At 45.9% G+C, this 18,693-nt stretch overlaps 1 protein-coding gene across 8 annotated transcripts in view; it reads right to left on the reverse strand.

Moving 5' to 3' along the window:
- The window catches only part of CCDC85A (coiled-coil domain containing 85A), a 179,693-nt gene extending 161,755 nt beyond the window's left edge, over positions 1–17,938 (reverse strand). For 2 of the 8 annotated variants that reach the window (XM_008512701.2, XM_008512700.2), the window contains exons 1-2: positions 16,832–17,888; positions 8,949–9,906 (exon numbers count right to left, since the gene is read on the reverse strand). In XM_008512701.2, coding sequence (XP_008510923.2) covers positions 8,949–9,906; positions 16,832–17,095 — 1,222 coding nt within the window. In that variant the 5' untranslated portion in view covers positions 17,096–17,888. Of the gene's footprint in view, positions 1–8,944; positions 9,907–16,831 lie in introns of all 8 variants that reach the window. The other 6 variants (XM_008512698.2, XM_008512699.2, XM_008512703.2 and 3 more) reach the window with 6 other exon arrangements.
- Positions 17,939–18,693: the final 755 nt, after the last annotated feature.

The raw sequence follows: 18,693 nt of genomic DNA on the forward strand, positions 1-18,693 counted from the left end.
ATTCTGTTTGGGTGAATGGGTGATTTGGCACTTACTATCTAGGGAAAGAGAAGAGATGCCGAATTAATGAGCATGGTTAATTTGAATTCTCAAGAGTGGTTCAACAGACCAGGCTGCTTTGAACAGAAATCTGCAACTCAGATATTTTGACCTTTTAAATGCCACCAAAAGTGTAACATAACTGTACTTTACTTCTGCTTATAGTAGCATAAATCAGAATAACTGGCTTAATTAGTTTTGTTTGCAGTAAGCTGAGTTATTAAAAAACACAACTTCTTGAGAGCAGTTGGTGTTGCCATCTGGCCCATCCCTTTGCTCCTGGTCTCTTTCCCTGCTGTTTCTTGCCATCCAGAAGCTGACAGTTCTCCAGACACACAGCATTTTGGCTGTGAATAAAAGTGGATGCTTGAGGACAGGACTAAGGTCAGTCCATCTTCACAACAATATTCATCTAGAAGTAATGTGGTCTTGGGGTGAGGACAGTCCATGTAGGAGGAAAAAGGGTAGTAAGGCCGTTGGCCTCTTAGGCTAGGAGCAGGAAGACTCCTTCTACTAAGAATGCATTTCAGCAGCTGTCCATCCAGCACCCCACCTGGCGGAATCAGAGGTTCTCAGGCAACAGATCCAAGCTCACATCCTAGATTACCAGGTCTTCTCTGGTACCTCTCTAAGCCAGTCTATCAATGTTCACCTTGTCTCACTCTCATCATTGCAGGTGTCTGGTTTTCTGGAATTTCCAAAAGGAATAGTGGAAGAATGGTTCCTATTCCATTTGGGGCCTTAATTATTAACATTACCCCTAACTTCAAGTGGCCTCCAAGTCTGGAGGATTAAATATCTTCTTCATAAAACTGATTCAGTGCCCTGGGAGTCAGTTTTGATTCTAGTCCTCTACTAATTGGCAACTAGCCTTGGGCAATTCACTGAACTTCTCTGAAAGTCAGTTTTCTCATTCAGAAAATGGGAAGGTTGAACTGGATAAAATGTCGAGTACTTTCTTATAGCTCTATGTTCTATTATTCAGTGACTTCCTGAACCAAATACAAATATAGTGTCCTAATTTCTTTCTATTCTTTAGCATTAAAATCCATTATCAATTAACTGAATAACAAAATATATACACACATTTGTACATATATACACACAAATACTCACCACTAACTGGTTTTTTTTCCTACTGGTAAGAAAACACATGTCCCCAAATCCAATTCATACTTCTCTTTTTTAACAAACTAGCAATTATGGACACTCAAGAAGCTGTAGTCACACACAACGCCTAAGACCTCTCAATGATTGGAAGAAAGATGAGAAGACCTTTCAGTTTCCTTTAGAATCAAGACTAGAAGACAGAATTCCGAGTTTAATGTAACAGTTAATATACCTGACTAGAAAAGACAACTTACTCAAGAAGCACCAGAGAACACCTCCAAACTCCTGCTCATCAAAACTTAACCAAAACACTCTATCCCTCACACAGCAGTAGGCATGATGGTGCTATAAATATTTTTTTTGCGGATTTTAAAATGTAAGGATTTACATTCCTTTATGTAGTTGAAAATGAAAGTGGAAAAGGTATTTAAAACATTAAATATCTTCAAATCCAATGCATGTATGTTCTATTAAACATACATACAACACTAAATGCTGTGGGAGTGTATGTGTGGGTGTGTGCAGAGAAGGTAAATAATTAAAATAGTCTTTGAGCAATCATCAAACCCAACCTTTGTGCCTAACATATCCTGTGTCGTAGACAAGCCTACAGTAGGCCTACATAACTAAGGATGTGAAGACAAAAAAACTAATAACTATGATTCCTGAAGATTTCATTTCCATGGTAATTGGATGTGTGCCTAGTTTCAAACCAGGGCCAAGACCAAGTCCCAAGACTCTTTACACCTTTCCGTAATGAGTGAAGTACAGAAGCTCTAGAATACATAACTCTTTGTTACGTGAAAACTGTCAATGATTGTGACTGTGTGAATGACCCAGTAATTGCCTTTTATCTTGGGGAGGACAAACCAGTATTGCTTTTACAAGGATGATAATGCAACCTGCTGTTCCTCTGCCGTTTTATCTTTTCTAAACACCTCTCCTGCCTCTCCAACGAGTAAGGATCCTCCACCTCAGAAAGAGCAGCCACTTCTATATTGGAAACTCTTGAATGGCACTCTAACGAGGAGGCAATTTATGTCAGGAGCAGCAGTAATCTGAACCTCCTCAATCTTTTGCAGATTAGAGACTTATAAATTAGAGCTGAGATTTCATGTCTGTGTTCTCAAGTGTCCCATAGTCTACGCTTGATATTGAATCTCAAATTTCCTAGAACTCTTGAAAGCCAGCCCATTTCAGAATAGGAAACTATTCTTAATATTTCCCAGAATCAAATTCAAAATAAGTAATTTTCTCTCAAAGATGCACAATGCTAGCACTAAATATTATGTATTAAAGTACTGTGAAGGGCAAGAAGGGCAACTTGGTTGAGCCAAAGTACCCAGAAACCAATATTTCTGAACTCTTACAGTATTACAGAAATACCTTAATTCTCTGAAGCATAGTCAAGACCCAGAAAATAAGGAAACATGAACCTCGAAAAGCCAAAATACTTATAGATGCATGACACAGGGACCATGCACTAAAGCTCATGCATTTTACTCACAGAACGACACTTCAAGGCCATTTACTGACTCTAAACACAGTACTAATCAGCATGGTTATGCACTTTCCCACAGTATGACCAGCCATTAGCAACAGCAGAACTTAGAAACAACAGTGAGAAAATGAGTTAAAGTCAGACCAGCTGAGGGCAGCAAGGACTAATACTGACAGCATGCTGGTACCTGAAGTGACTGAAAATCTCTTATTTTAAAAGCAGATATTGAAAAGAAAAATAGCCATCTGGTAGCATTTAATATAGGCACTCACAGATGTAGCATAACAGTCCCTGAGGCCTCCAACCATCAGAAGTTGCTAAAATTTGAGAAGTTTTAGAGCCTAAGGTCACAAATTTCAGTCTGGAAAACATATTCCATCTAACAGACACTGGTCCAGTGATGCTACACAAGTAAAACCTTCTCATTATTTTAAAAACTTGGGCAAAATCTGACTTCACACTCTTATTTCTGACCAATGGAGCTTGACTAAGATCCCTACACCAATGCCTCCAGAATAACCCACTATGAGTAAATGTATATCTTATAGCAAATCACCGTATTTGTACTCATTTGACACTTGTGAAAAGTTATCTGATGAAACGGAATACTCACCATAACTTTTCACTTCCCCATGCTTTGTTCTAAATTATTTCAGCTAAAAAGATAAATGCATCGCTAACTCAAGAATCATTTTTTCTATTATATCTTTCAAAAAGTTGCAATGAATCAAAAAACATACACACTTAATTGATTTCAATTGGGTCTAAAGGACACAACCATAATCAGCTGAAAGGGATTCTTGGTTGACTTCACAGCCGGACCTGGCTTATGTCACACATTTGAATATTTGTTTGACTAAAGAGAATCAATCAACCGAATGTTAGGCATGGTATAGGTACAATATTAAAGTTACTAAAATATATATATACACTCATAACACAAATTATAGATATAGATAATCTCCTTTGGAAAAAGATGAAAATGGTTCCCCAGATTTAAAGAATGTTTATTGCTCTGTGCTATTATTGCTAGTGGAGTTGGAAATCTTACATTCTCCTAGAAAATACCTTTCTAAGCCATTTAGGTTTACCAGTAACAGTTCAACTCTCAGATTACTTTGCAATTTCTTAAACTGTATTTCCAATATTAAGCTTTCTATGTCATTAAATCAAAATGTATTCTTACAAATGTATTATCAGAAATGCAATTTGTACACACAAGTACAGTACAATAATCAATTCTATTTTTCAAAACTTCTCAATTTGGTGTCCTACCAAAGTCTATATAAGGCGATCAGATTACCACATTGAAGCTTAAAGATCAAAAACTATTATCTAGTTCTTTAACCATGTATGTGTCAGTTCACACGATAGAAAATATACTGAGTTCCTCAGTGAAAATCAGTTCTAATCTATAACTGTAACTGTTGAAATTTTTCTCCCAGGAGACATTCAATTTCTTTTATCCAAATTCATTCATAAGCGATATTCTGATTCTTCCTAAGCAAAATAAAAGATTTATGGGAGCGATTATTCGGGCTATAGTGCATCCCTACTCAATTCACAGACAACCCTGCTTCAGAGAAACCCTGCTGGGCTCCTCCACACACAGCTTATCTTACCCCACGGAGACAAGGCCATTTTGTGTTAGCAGCATTTTTTTCATTCACTCATTAATAACCTCAACAGAGAATAGGAGCAATCTTAAAACTCAGGGTAAAATCTATAAGCTGGGAGATTTGAAACGCAGTATTCTCTCGTGGGAAATACTCATTAGCACTGCAGGCACCGCATGATCGACATACGCCATTGGTGTCTACCGTAAATGGGTTAGGCACTCATGTGCTTCTTTTTCCATCTGGATGTGAAGCTTTCAAAAGTACTTTCAAATTGCTCATATGCCGGGGTCTCCCCAGATTAACCTAACAATCCCATCCACCAAAAACTCACATTTTCAACCCATACCCAAAGAAGTACTTTATCAGAGAGCTTGGTCTGGGGTTGAGAGGCGTCAAGTTTCACAATATGTGCCAGGGTCAGTCCACCTTAGTCCTGGAGCTCAGCAAAGGAAGGGAAGAAGTTAACTTTCTTCCTCCCAGGAAGCTTGGGTGCTTGAGAGCTTCACTCACACGAACCCATCTTATACACCACTCCCTCACCTAGAGCAATGGTTTTCGCTGGTCTGCTCATTAGAATCACCTGAGAAACTCTTTTTGCAACATTCCCAGTGCCAGACCAATTCAATTTGCATCTTAGTGTGGGCCTCAGACGCTGGTTATTTTTTCAAAGCTACCACAGTGATTTTAATCTGAAGCCAGATTGAAAAGCACTGCTCTAAAGCAGTGGTTTTGAATCAGGGGCAATTTTGCCCTCTCCCTACCCCCCTGGGAACATTTGGCAATATCTGGAGACATTTTTGTTACAGCTGGGGGTTGCTCATGGGTAGAGCCCAGGATGCTGCTAACCCTCCTAAAACACACAAGGCAACCCCTCATAACAAAGAATTATCTGGTCCCAAATGTGAACAGCGCCACTGTTGAGAAACCCTGCTCTAGAGAAAGAGCTGGTGGGAGAAACAGCCTGCTCTTCCTATCTTTAGAGATACTCTGACAAAATAAGAAAAGCAGCAAGAGGCAACTTTCAGGAGGAAGACTTATAACCCTGACACTCCATCCAGAAAGACCAAATGTAGTTCAAAGTGAATCTTGTCTAACACAAGTGAATAATTCCCTCATGTGTGCTCTCATTGGCTAGGGTGATGCTGAACGAGGGCATGAAGCTATTGTTCACTGGAACACACTCTAAAGCAAAGAAAATTAGACCCATCCAGATAAGTAAGAATTTTTTAGAAGAAAGATAAAATAAAGAATAATGTTTCTTCTATTTGTTCTTTCTCAGTTGCTGGTAACCAGCAATATGTGCCTCTAGAATTAAAATAAAACATTACTTTTTCATGTGGATTCATAATGTCCAATGGTAGACTATTTGTAAGGGCCTCTGATCATCAGAATCATCTTTGTCTGGAAGGTCAACAGCAAACAAAGCTATTGTTAGAAGAACCTGACTCATCCACGACATCCATGAGCTGGCCTAAAAACTTATCTGTTAAAAAGCAAAGATCTGCTAGCTGGTATCTGGAAGCAAAACCCCTTGGTTTCATCGTGGAAGGGAACACTTTCACCTAAGAAAGTTCGCCCCAATCTTGGATTTCAATGAAATCAGGCAAGTGAATCCTCCATTCTCAATAGTTGAGGCTGTCAGTTTGCGTATATTTCTAGCTAGAAGTGGCTATTCAATTAGTTAACTTACAAATCTGGAATATAGCTAGTAATTGAATAAACAGACAAATATCTTCGTGTTTAGATGTGATTAAGTGTTGAATCCACTTCCTCTTTGCAAATGTTACTCTCTACAAATTGAAAAGAAATAGTTGAATAACTCCTAACGAAGTAAGTTCCCTTCATGAGCATTTTGTTCAATTTAGAAGGTTTTTTTCTGTTTTGTCTCTGCTTTTGTTGTTTTTTAAGCAGCTACTAATTTAAACATGTTATACAGGCTTAGATATTTTGAGAGAGGCCAAATACCTAAAATTCATTTTTGCATTACAGTTGGAAATTAAGCCAACTGTTTTAACCAAAAGAAACTCTTGAACATCAAGTTCATCAACTACTTCATTCACTGACTTTGTAATTGAAAGCACAAGAAGATTTAAATATGCCCAAAGCAGTCATCCTTTTCACTGATGTTCCCTCAGCACGTATGTATGTGTGTGTGTGTTTGGAAGGAATGCATATCTTTGCAAGGAGGACAATATCCCGCCAATACAGATTTCATCTCCACTGCATTCTACCATAATGTAGACACACTTTCACTTGCTTTCACCTGCTTTTAGTTCATACAAAAACACACAAGTGCTCATCCAAAACACTCAAATCTCACACCAACTCCAAAAAGAATGACTGTGTAAATGACTCAGCAAATCTATAATTTGGGATTTACCTCCCTATTGGTTCCTATCAGTTTATAAGCCAATGATTCAACCAAAGTGTGTGGGGATTTAAAAATATGAAAAATCATGTCTTACCATCCATATCAAAAATTAATTTGTAACTGCAAGATAAATACAAGCTACCGATATCCAAGTTTACGAGCTGCTGATCCATAAACATCTCATTGTGCCATTTCATTTTCCAATTGATTACTGAAATAAAAACACAATGCAAATGTACTACAGATATACTTTGGTGAGATATCAACTGTCAGAAGATTTGTCACTTAAAAGAATGAGAAAACCTGAAGTAAACACAAGAAAGAATTATACTACAGTGTCATTCTAAATCATGCATCTATGTTACATCAAATTTTTAACTAAACAAAATTTTTAGATTTTAAAAAATATTTTGCCTGACCCACTATGTTTATCTGACTCCAGGCAATAATAAGCAACGATGTAATATCATCCTTATCTAGTGATATATCCTACTTTATGCAAGGTATTGCTTCAAAGTTGCACCTAAAATCTTTTCTTATAAGTTAAATGACACGTTGATTAAACTGGACAAGTTCTTTATTTAAAAGAGGGCTTTTGGAAAGAGAAGAATTGCTTTGTAAGCGGAGCACCTGCCCCTAAATCATTTGTTTTGGTTCAAGATACAAGTTTCTTTAAAATAGTGCAAACATTCCCTTCTGATGCTCATTAAAAAGTAATCAAGAAATGGAAAAGTCATTAACTTTACCTTCCCATTAACCCATTACCCACTGAAGACAAGCTCCATGGCCAATAACCCATCTCATAATAACACAACCAAAATATTTTTTAAATCCCTTTCATCTCTCGTGAAAACTGCACGGCCAAGGCTGCCTACAGCATTCAGGGCAGCATCTCTGCCTTTCCTGGAAAGAGTGAAGGAAGGTTCGAAAACGTGGCAAAAGCCCCAGTCAGTCAGGAGGCCTCAACACAACAGATGAACTGGCTTCTCCTGGCTTGAACCTTCCAACACAAACAACCAAGAAAACAGCAGCATCCCAGCTTTCCCACCTTTTCTTAGGGCCATTTGCGCTTAAAAGAACACTGGATGCATTGGAAGCCAACCTTCAGGAGTCAATTTTCGGCACTATGAGACAAGGATTAGGATGAAATGGAATCCAACAGGTAAATCCCTACGTACAATATTGAAAATTTACCCCTGTGTGTCACTGCTAAAATTGGCAGCCTCCACCACTGCTCACAGCTGACTGCAGGAAGACTCCGGAGTGGCTTTCACACAAAGCGAAAAACTAAGATATTTTGAATTTTAAAAACCCCACAGTTTACAAAACCAATCATTTTAGTTCTACTCAAGCATAGGTAACATAAAAGGATTGTGAGAGTTTTCTGGGGTTTTTTTTAAGAAATGATTTTTTTCTCTCTTGAGTTCAAAGTGGTTTCAGAACCAAGATGCAGAAAATTAAACCTCTTCCAAAAGGTTTAAAAGCTGGGGTTTAGAGCTGCCTCAGCAAATGCTGCGGATGTTACGCTCTGGAAACCAAAGGAGCGTCCAAACACATCTGCACATTTTAAAGAGGAACATTTAAAGGGCCAGGAAAGATGTCTCGAGACGTACAAGAGCTTGCTATTCAGAATGTTGACGGAGTTTGGTGAGAGGGTTGGGTGGGTTTTGAGTGAGTAGGGAAGGGAATCATTTGATGCATTTTAGATGCAAAGAAGAGTCACAGATTCGTGCTAAAGCCCCCAACACAATGGAAAAAATCCTCAAGGTAAAGTAAGGCATATTTATAGGCATTCAGGAAACCCAACATCAAGCCTGTTTAGGGACACCATATTTTTTTTTCATGTTATTGTTTTTCACAATAAATATTCATTTCTTCCTGCACATGGTAAGCTGAAATCAAAAACCTGTTGGTCAACAGGTTCCACAAGTGCACCCCAGTAGAAACTGCACACAATTAGGAAAACGCTCAAGTTCAAGATGGAAGAATTTGAGAATGGTTCCATTTTTATCTTCAATACCCACAAATCTCACCCTGATTCCTCAGGGTTCCACGGAATTACTGTTCCCTTCCCTCCCCTAACCCCTCATTCCTAATCTTCTCCAGGCTTACTTGACTGATTAACTGTATAAACTAAACAAACCGAGGGGAAGAAACACGTCACGATTTGGAGGCAAATGTTTTCTCCTGCCCACCTCACCTCCCCAGCCAGCATCTGCACTTTCTAATCCGGCTGGAAAGCCCTTCATCATTCAGAACTATCTGAGCTGCCCCAGCCAAAGCAGTTCCCCAGCACATACTGACCCACCATTCATGCCACTGTAGACATTCCGGTGATGGGGTGACAGGTCCTCTTGCGCCTGCCTTCGCAGGGTACCCTCCCTGCTGCCTCCGCCGCTGCCTCCGCCTCCTCCGCCCCCGTGTTTGTGATCAGGGCTCCCTCCAAAATGCTGTTTGAGGTGCTCAGGGCTGGTGCCCCTGGCTCTGGGTAGATGCTCCAGGCTCCCACTCAGGGCATGTTTCTGAAGATGCTCGGGGCTCCCTCCACTGTGCCGGGTGTGTTCAGGGCTGCCCCCAGGCCTGTGCTTCTGGAAGTGTTCAGGGCTCCCGCTCAGCACGTGCTTGGGTAGCGTTTCAGGGCTGCTCCCTGGGTGCGGGTGCCTTTGCTGTTCAGGGCTGCCTTTGCCCAAGGGTTTGTGGTGCTCAGGGCTGGGTCCTTTGAGTGCTTTTGGGTGATCTGGGGTCCCAGAGGCCCTGGGTTTCTGTAGGTGCTCAGGGCTGGTGCTCCTGTGCTTGGAATGCTCCGGGCTGCCCTCGCCCCGGGGCTTCTGCAGGTGCTCGGGGCTGCCACTGCTGGCGTGGTGCTTGTGGTGGTCCGGGCTGTCGGTGCTGCCCGTGCTGGAGGTGCTGCTGCCGTCACCCACATCCCGCACATAGGGTGCTGTGCTGGCAGCGAGCTGGCACAGGCTGGCCTGGCTGTCGATGGAGCAGCGGCTGCCTGCACAGCCGGTGCCCTTCTCCTCATCCAGCAGCACACAGAGCTCCTTGAGCTCCATGTTCTCCTTCACCACCTCCTCCTGCTTCACCTCCAGCTCCTTCAGCTTCTGCAGGTATAAGGCCACTTCCTTGTGCATCACCCCAGCCGTGTAGCGGCCCAGTCTCTGCCACTCCCGGGACACCCTCTTGCCTTTCTGCCGGTCATCATCCAGGAAACAGCAGAGGTCCCTCAGTTCCTGGTTGTCCTCCTGGAGTTTCTGGTTGATATCCTGAAAAAATAGAGACACAACCATTCAAGGAAGGTACACATATGAGGTGTCACCAGGCTGACTTCCTGGGAAAGCGCCTGGAACTGGTGAATTCTCTGTGATGTTAGGGGAGGAGACGAGAGGAAGCTGAAGGTTTGTAGCTGTCCATAAAAATAAAAATAATAGGTACTGCTTATGCTCCCTGCCCAATGCTTTACCTGTATTATCTTATCTAATTTTCACCAAAACACTTAGGGAGATAAGGATTATTATCATTCTTTTACAGAAGGGGAAACTGGATCTGTCAAAGCTGCACTTGTCCAAGGTCATCCACTCAATACTTAGGGAACCGCCTGTTAATTAACAGGAAATCAGTAAAAACAAGGCTCCCCTACCCCACCTTCAAGGAAGAAAGATGGCTGCTAAGGCCTGGGAAATGCTCGAGAGCTCTGAGGCTACAGGCCTTTCATCAGCGCAAACAGCATTGCCTAGCTTTCCAGCCCATGGTGCAGGATGAGCAGCCCCAGTCCCCCCACAGGGAACAGCACAGTTGCTCTCTAGTGGTGTTTCAGTCCTGCACATCCCACCCCTACCTCCCATACCTCCTACACGTCTCCCAGGCATCTCACTCGGAACACAAGCAACGCTGAGCTCTTGTGTTCAAACTCCCCTCCCCAAAACGCACCTCGCAGCAAATGCCACCCCCCCCCCACCCCCGTCCTGTTGCTCTTTATAAGAATCTACAGCTATGCTTGGCATCTCCTTCTCCCTCACCTTCCACTTCCTAACTAAACAAGTCTTCTGAGCTCTGCCTCTGAAATTTATCTCATCATTTCCAAGCTTAAAACCCTTAATAGAGTCCGGCTGCCCTTAGGATCAAGTGCAAAGTCCTTCAAGTCTCACAAGGCCCCCAATCCTCCAACCCAGCGTACTTCTCCAACATGAATGGTGATTCATTTGTCCATTCACAAATATTTCGTAAGCATCTATTATGTGCCAGGTACCAGTCCACGGATATATCAGTGGACACAGCAAAGACCTTGACATCCTATGGCTTTCATTCTGGTGGGAAAGATTAGCAAAAAGTATAGAACAATGTCATGTAGTGAAAAGTGGTGGGAAGCTAACTAAAGCAGGTTAAAGAATACTATTTTTTAAAAGAAGGCACCTCTTCAGAGAAGGAAAACATCTGAGCAAAGACCTGAGTGAAATGGAGAAGCATTTCCCTGAGTCAAATGAGGAAAATGACCCCAGGCAGAGAGAAGGGAAGCATAAAAGCCTGAGACCAACGTGGCTCAAGCTGTGGCGAGGCCAGCGTGCCTGCAGCACAATGAGCAAGGAGTGAGAGTCAGGAAAGGAGGTCTGAGAGGTGTCAGGGGCTAGGGAATGCTGGCCTTGTCAACCACGGGAAGGACATTGGATTGCTGGTGAGCTGAGGATAGAGGAGTGACATGATATTATTCATTTTGTAAAGAATCACCATAGTTCTGTATGGAAAATAGACTGGTTGTGGGAGTTGGGAGGGTGGACAGAAGAGGGAGACAGGATAAAGTGGAAGCCAGGAGACCGGCTAGGAGGCTGCCAGGCTGGTCCAGGCAGAGGGAGATGATGGTGGCTTGGACATATAACGGCAGGGGAGAAGATGACAATATCCCCTCCCCATCACACACTGAGCCCGACCAACGCTGGCCTTGTTTCAGGGCCCAATGGACAAGCCTTTCCCCTTTCACTTGGCATGCTTTCACCACCCTTCTACATAACCTTCAGGTCTCACTTGATGTCACTTCCCCATAGAAGCTGTCCCCGGCCACTACCCCCAATCTAAAGGAGGTCACCTTCTGTGCTCTATCATTCTTCCTTAGACTTCCCCTCAGTGGCACATATTACAATTTGTAATCACATATGGTTGTGTGGCTATTAGTCATGTCTCCATCCTTACTAGACTAGAGCATGAGAACAGAGACCCTGTCTACTCTGTTCACCTCTGTGTATCCAGAACACAGCACCCCCCGCTATGAAGACCTGAAACCAAGGAATTTTAACAATTGTCAAATCCCCATTTTTTTTCTCCATTCGCACATATAGTAAAGGGGCCAAGTGTTTTTTGAAGGACGGTGGCTTGTTGGGGGTGAAACAGGGGCAGCTACCTAAGATTTCCCCTGCTCTACAAAGCCTGAGAATCTCTGGTCTTGTGACTCTGTCATTCAACCCAGAACTTGAGGTACTTAGAGAGGGGATGTAATTCTCTCAGACTCAGATTGATTCCAACTCTTCCCCTGAAACTGACTAGCAAATAAACTATAAAACATCTGCGAGCCACACCCTGCACCTCCCAAAAGTCCTGAGGCCTAAGATGGCAGTGATTTTCAAGGCCTGAGGAGGAGGAGGAGGATCTGTGCAGCTTGGTTTCAACTCCAATTCTAACTCCCAGCATTACCAACAACTCTGTTTCCTTGTCTGTAAGGCCATCTCTTCCTTTTGCTTCTCTTTGCCACTTTCTGATGTCAGCCCTGGCCATTTCCAAAAGCTTCCCACCCAGCCCCCCTGCCTTGCTCCGCCCCATCCTCACCTTCCCTCGCCCACTCCAATCCAAGCCCCCTTTGGCCAGACTGATCTTCAGAACACTCCCTGCGTGTTATGTCTCTCCTGCATATCAACCCCTGTCACCTATGCTTTGCCAGGGAAAAGGAGTAACGCCTTTGGCCAGAACTGAAAGGCTTTCTCCTGCCTTCCCACCTTTAGCTCCCTCTATATCAGCTAATTGCAAACCCTGATTATGCCCAACTTTCCAACTAGAAAGTACTATCTTCTCCCCTACATGAACTTACCTAAGAGGAGAGATTCCTCAGAAGCCTCTCCCAGCACTAGGATAGCACTGGCGTGCAGCAGCGCCATGCATGAATGGATGAATGCATGAATGAGGTAAACCTCCCACTCACTGCCTAATGCCTATAAGACACATTAGCTGGAACACTCATTGGGCATCTTTTTTATTCTTTTCTATTGTAGATATCTTAGCTTCTGGGGGGCAGAGTCCGTTCTAATGTCTTTCTTTGCATACTCAACACACCCAGCAGGGTGTCTTGCATACAGTAAGCACTTAATATGTGTTTATGGACTGACCAACCCTTCAAAGCCCTAGGCCTGTGGCCAAAACAGCATACAACTCTAGCTGCCGGAAAGAACTTCTTAATGTTTTCAGCAAGTCCCCACTACGTTGGAGTCTACAGTAATAAAGGACTAAATTACCCCTTGACACTGATGCTTTAGGGGAAATCGGAAACTGTGGATATTCTGAGAAAACAATACTAATCAAAATTAATCTTTCTAAGCTTCAAAAATTATTCTACAATTAGTTTAATCCTGGCATTTCATAGAAAGTCCAAGTCATGTTCTTCTTCATTTAACTGAATTTCCATCTGAAAATACTTACCTGTGACTATACTACAACTACTCCTGATTTCTCCAGAACTGGAAAGTGAACAGAACTTGTGCTACCGAAGGCTTCAAGGAGTTAACGTGCTTTCTACACGGAGCGAAACGTTACTTCTCAGATTCCAGTTGGGGGGGAAGGGGCAGGTGTCGGCCCATTCAGTTTTCTTCATTACAGCTCCTTCTTCCTATTATTAGTTTTCTTGGTAATATTATTTACTCTCCAATTCTGAGCTATTTCCGTTGCCTTCTGGTGAACAGCTAAGCAACCAGCTTGACAATAACCTTGTGAGGCAGCTTCTTCAAATCTGCCACCTTGAGACTTGGGCTTTCTTTTTCAAAACACTAAGTGTCCTTTTAACACTACCACAGCCACCTGATGTAATCCATCTGTCTAAAGTGGACTTGTAAAAGATTAAAGCCACCTCACAGCATACCCCCCAAAATGTCATTCATGAGACTCTCAAGCACCGTACCTTTGGCCGGAGAAGAACTGTTTTATTTTTTCATCATTGCAGGGCGGGGAATTGGTGTGTTGGGGAGCCAGGAGGAAAATTAATATGCTGCAGATAACAAATCTACAGAGACTCAGTTCCCCCGAATCCAGCCCCCACCTCCCGAAATTCCTGGTCCGAGCAGCCTGAGTGTTGGCACACGCTCAGCAGTGCACAGCCATGGTTCTCTGGGCTCCACTCCCTACACCATCAGAACCCTAACCTGAATCTCCTTTCTCCACCCACTTCAGGACCACACATTCCGACCAGAGAATGTCAAGTAGCCCAAAGAAAAGATAGTCGGCCTATTTCGAACATTTTATATCTCTGTGACCTTGAGAAAGCTATTTAACCTCACTGGGGCTTCTTGATCTACGTATCATTTAATTCTTATCAAATCTCATGTGGAATTAATATCCCCATTTAGCAGATGAGAAAACTGAGACTCAAAGAGGTTAACAGTTTACCCAAGCTACCCAACTGTAAGACTCCAAATCCTTTATCTTTCCACTGCCCCACACCACACTACCTCCTAAATGTTTACACACAAACAAGGCAGCCAGTGCTTGGAGTCACAGGCCCCCCAAAGAGAAAGAACTGATGCTCCCATCTCCCCATGTCTACAGCTGCAGTACCATCTAGTAGCTTTGAAAATATTTAGATGCAATTTCAAAGACAGTTCACAGAAAGGGGAATAAAAAAGAAAAATGTCATGGGCTTAATTTACAGTCCTCAACTGAGAGTCCCAAACCATCAGAGGCAAAAAAAAAAAAATCCCTTCCTTCCAGTTAAGCCAAAACAAAATAAATGTAGCTATCATTTATTCAGTCTTCCACTTCTAAGGATCACTACGGTGTCCAGGGAAGCGCTGAATCGAGACAATGAAGAGAAGGGAGAAGGCTGGCCTCTTAGCAGGCCTTCACCACAGCCCCCTCAGGGGTGGGCCAGGGGCCTTGGAGGTGCCACCCTGCAGCTGCCCCCAGATGAAGGGAAGGAGAAGTAGAGGCTGCCTCAGAAAGTACCCAGCCCCCACTATTTCTGAACTTGATAAGGACATGGACTGGAAAGTCTTTTAATGCCAGGTCATGAACCTAGACCACAAGGAGACTCTCCTAGGTGGAGTGTAAGCACCCTTAACTGGCCTAACAGGTATTTCTCTAAATGAAGCTACTAGAAGGAAGAGCAGGCCCCACACACACACACGCAATCCATGAAACCTGAAAGAACTTAAGTATTTCCGAAGTATGATGTCGATACGCCATACTATTAACATCTCTAGGAAACTGATTAATTAAAAACTTGTCCAAGACACATTATAGTTCAAACCATTGAAGACTAAATTGGAGGGTACTTTGGTCCAGCTCTGCCTAAGAAACCCACATCCAGGAGATGCACAGCTATGTGTTTGCGCATCCTCTCCTGACAACAATAACTACCATTTTTTGCAGCCAAGTCCAGTGGTTAACCTCCCCCTACATTATCATAACTTACTGCCACACCCCCCTAGGAGATGCTTATTATCATTTGCATTTTATCGATGAGTAAAATGAGGCTGAGAAATTAATTATCCAAGCTCACCCTCCTGGCAAATGAGGATTCTAGATGCAAACCCACCTCTGAGATGATCTTCCCACTACACCAGCCTGCCTCTAATCCCCCAAGAGTCTGGTACTTAATAAAGACTCCGTTAGTAATGAATTAAGCCAAAAGAGAGAGTAAGCCTTGGGATTTTTCTGACTGCGGGATCTTCCTAACTGCACCCGTGCTAGGGAATACATGACAGCCAGTTGGGGCCTCGGGGGAGGGCCATCTCCACCTGGATTGGACCCAGCACCCAGGTGAGCATCTAGCGTTCTGCCCCTCCCACTCTTCTTTGCACCAGAATCCCAAAGGTGAAGCGCTGAGGCAATTAAGAAAGTATCTACTGCCAGAGAAGTGGGGTGGGAGTGGAAAGGGGACAAGAACAGCCTGTGCCTGCGGGAATTCGCCCCCTGAGATCCCTGCAATGATTTCGTTCGTGTCTGGCTTCCTATAAACAAAGAAGAACAATGAGAGGAAGGAATACCAAGAGGCACCAGCGCAAGCGGTGAGAAGTTTGTGGTGCACGCAGGCAGGGCGGTTCCCGGCCCTGGTCTGCTACAGTCAGGCACACTGAGAGCTCTCCAAGGAGAAAAGAAAGTTGTGGGCGTTTGGGATTTTTGTTGTTTTTCTTTTTGCTTTTTTTCTTTTCTTTTTCCTGATAGCAAAGAGGGCTGGAAATAAAGCATCACTGGCTGACACCTGGGGTACCCTTTAAAAAGCCTGCCTCTCCCATACTGAGTCCCTTTGCCCCCTCTCATGCTAGATGAAATTAAAATCAAACTGGGGGTGAATGGGAGGATCGGGTAACCCAGATGACGCCATCCGAACCTGGGGAGAAGGAAAGCAGAGGAGCAGGGAGAAAACGCCAAGGCAGACCTCAAGCTCCTCTGCACCGGGTAACATACACCAGCTCCAGGGTGGCGCCCCGTCAACCTGTCTCCCTAGCATTGGCGCCCTTTCCTCACTCTCTGCCTGTCGGTGAAGACGTGGCGCCAGAGCAGCCGTATCCCCAACGCCCTAGGGCAAAGATGCCTTGGACTTGCTCCCTCGCTCATCTTTTCCCTGGACTGGCTGTAACCCGGCTCCCCAAAGCACTGATTTTCCAGGCTCCCTAGGAAATTAAATGTTCCGCGTGCCCATTACCTCCCTCCCTATCTTTCAGCATCCTAACCGCCCGCTCCTCAGGCCCAGAGGACCTCGAGTGAGAGCTCCACGCTGGCGCGCCCCGTATGGGGAAGAGGAAGGGACCAAAGGACTCCAAAGTTTAGAAAAGTTTCCAAAGGTCTGAGGATGGAAAACAGAAGACGCTGACCAGGAGAATGGGGAGGATCACCTGTTGATGGAGGGAAGGGAAGGGAAGTTTGCCTGGCCCCACCTCCCCGGGGTGTCCCGCTCCCCGTCCCGACGGGCCGAGCCTCCCCACCCGGCCCAGCGCTCACCTTGAGCCCACGGATCTCGCCGAGATGCAGCTGCAGGCGGCGGTTCACCTCGCGGATGAGGTTGCTGTGGTCCAGCATCGCGCTCACCTTCTCGGCCTCGGCGCGCCGCAGACTGCGGATCAGCTCCTCCTTGCTCCACTGCAGCAGCTCCTCGTCCGACACTTTGGACAGGTCCTCCACGGCCGCGGCCGCGGACGGGCTGGCAGAGGCTGAAGGACAACTTTCCGCCGCCGCCGCTGCTGCGCTTCCAGCCGCCTTCGACATGGTATCCGCGTGGTGGCAGGTGCGAGTGGGTGGAAGAGGCAAAGCGACTCCCGAAGGCGCGGGCGCGGCGGGGCCGCCTCCGCCCACACCCCTGTGCGCTCGGCCGAGTCAGCTGCACCGCCCGGGGGCCGCTGGGTCGGGGCGGCAGGGGTCGCGCTGGGCGGCCATCCTACCTCGCCATCCCTGAGCGCGCGCCCGCGCACCCCCAGGGCCGGGCCGCCCCCAGCGCGCTGCTACCGAGGCGCGTCCCAACTCGGCGCAAGTCCATGGTGAGGGGTGCTGGGGATCGGCCGCCGCGGCTAGAGAACCTCGGGGACCAGCGGGGGCCCCGAGGGGGCCGCACCCCGGGTCCCCTGCCCTCTCCTCCGCCCTAATTCGAGACTGTCGCCCCCCCCCCCCACACTCCCGCACACACGCACTCACACGCGCGCACTTTCCTCCCCCTGGCCCAGCTGCAGCCCCCGGCTCCTCTCCTCTCCCAGCCCCGCGGCGCTGCCGAGGCTGCTCCAGCTGCTGCCCGAGGGCTCGGCGCGGCCGGTCGGCTGCGCTCCTCCTGCTACGTTCGCTGCGCCCGCCGCCGCTCCTATGCTGCTAAGGGAAGCCTTGCATTGCAGAGCCGACCCGAGGAGGGGTGGAGGCTGGTGGGTAAAGGCTGGACTGGCAGGAGGAGGGGCCTGGAGCCGGGGACACCGCAGCCGCTCGACCGCCTCCCGGTCTCCGAGGCGCGCTCCCCACTGTCCCGCCGGGGAAGGCCGGGGGCGCGGCTCCGTCGGCGCCGGGGCGCGGGCGGGGCGGGAGGGGGTGCAGGGCGGGAAGCTGTGGCCGCCCGGCTCTGGGAGGCTCGCGCGCGCCACCGTGTGGGGGAGGAAGCTCCCTCCTCCGCCCCCTGCACGCCTGGCTCGTTCCCAGGCAGGGGCAACAGCTGCCCACCCAAAAGAGAGACGAGTATCTAGAGGTATTGGGGCTCAGGAAAGATGCGTAGGAGGACCTGTCGGGCAACCGTCTGCTTGTACTTTAGAGAATGGAAGAAGAGGTCGTTGGGAAAAAGAAAAGGGGGGGAGGGGTTGGGAAAGGAACGTTTAAGAAAATCCCAGTGCTCCGAAAAGAGGGAAGACAGGCTTGAGGCGCGGCTCTTTAGGGACCCCCTACCCCCCGCCTAGGTCTTTGTCTTTTCTAAAAATCCACTACTTTGTGAAGAGGGTTCAGGGGAAGGTACTGGATCTTTTAAATTTTTATTTGAAAAATATCGAAGACTTTAGGGGAAAATAAAATACCTTCATCTCCTGCTTCCCGAGGTCTGGATTTTAAGGTCAGCACAGTCACCTCCCCTCTGAGCAAAGCGCGGCCCCTTAGGCAAACTAAAACGCCAGCCAAGGAGATTTCCGTTTTCCGCTGTGCCGCAGGCGGCCAAGCACTCACTGGTTTGGCTCTTTATGATGGTAATTTCTGGAAGGTGGTACTCTCTGTCCCTGGTTTCCGTCTTTGGGCTACAAGATTCTCTTCCCCCCTCCCCGATACTACCCTCTTGTCTCATGGAATCATCTCTGAGCTGAAAACGTGTTTTTCGCCTGAAGAAGTGGATGCATTTGGTCCTGGGC

The sequence above is a fragment of the Equus przewalskii genome, chromosome 14, assembly GCF_037783145.1.
Source record: "Equus przewalskii isolate Varuska chromosome 14, EquPr2, whole genome shotgun sequence".
NCBI lineage: Eukaryota > Metazoa > Chordata > Mammalia > Perissodactyla > Equidae > Equus > Equus przewalskii.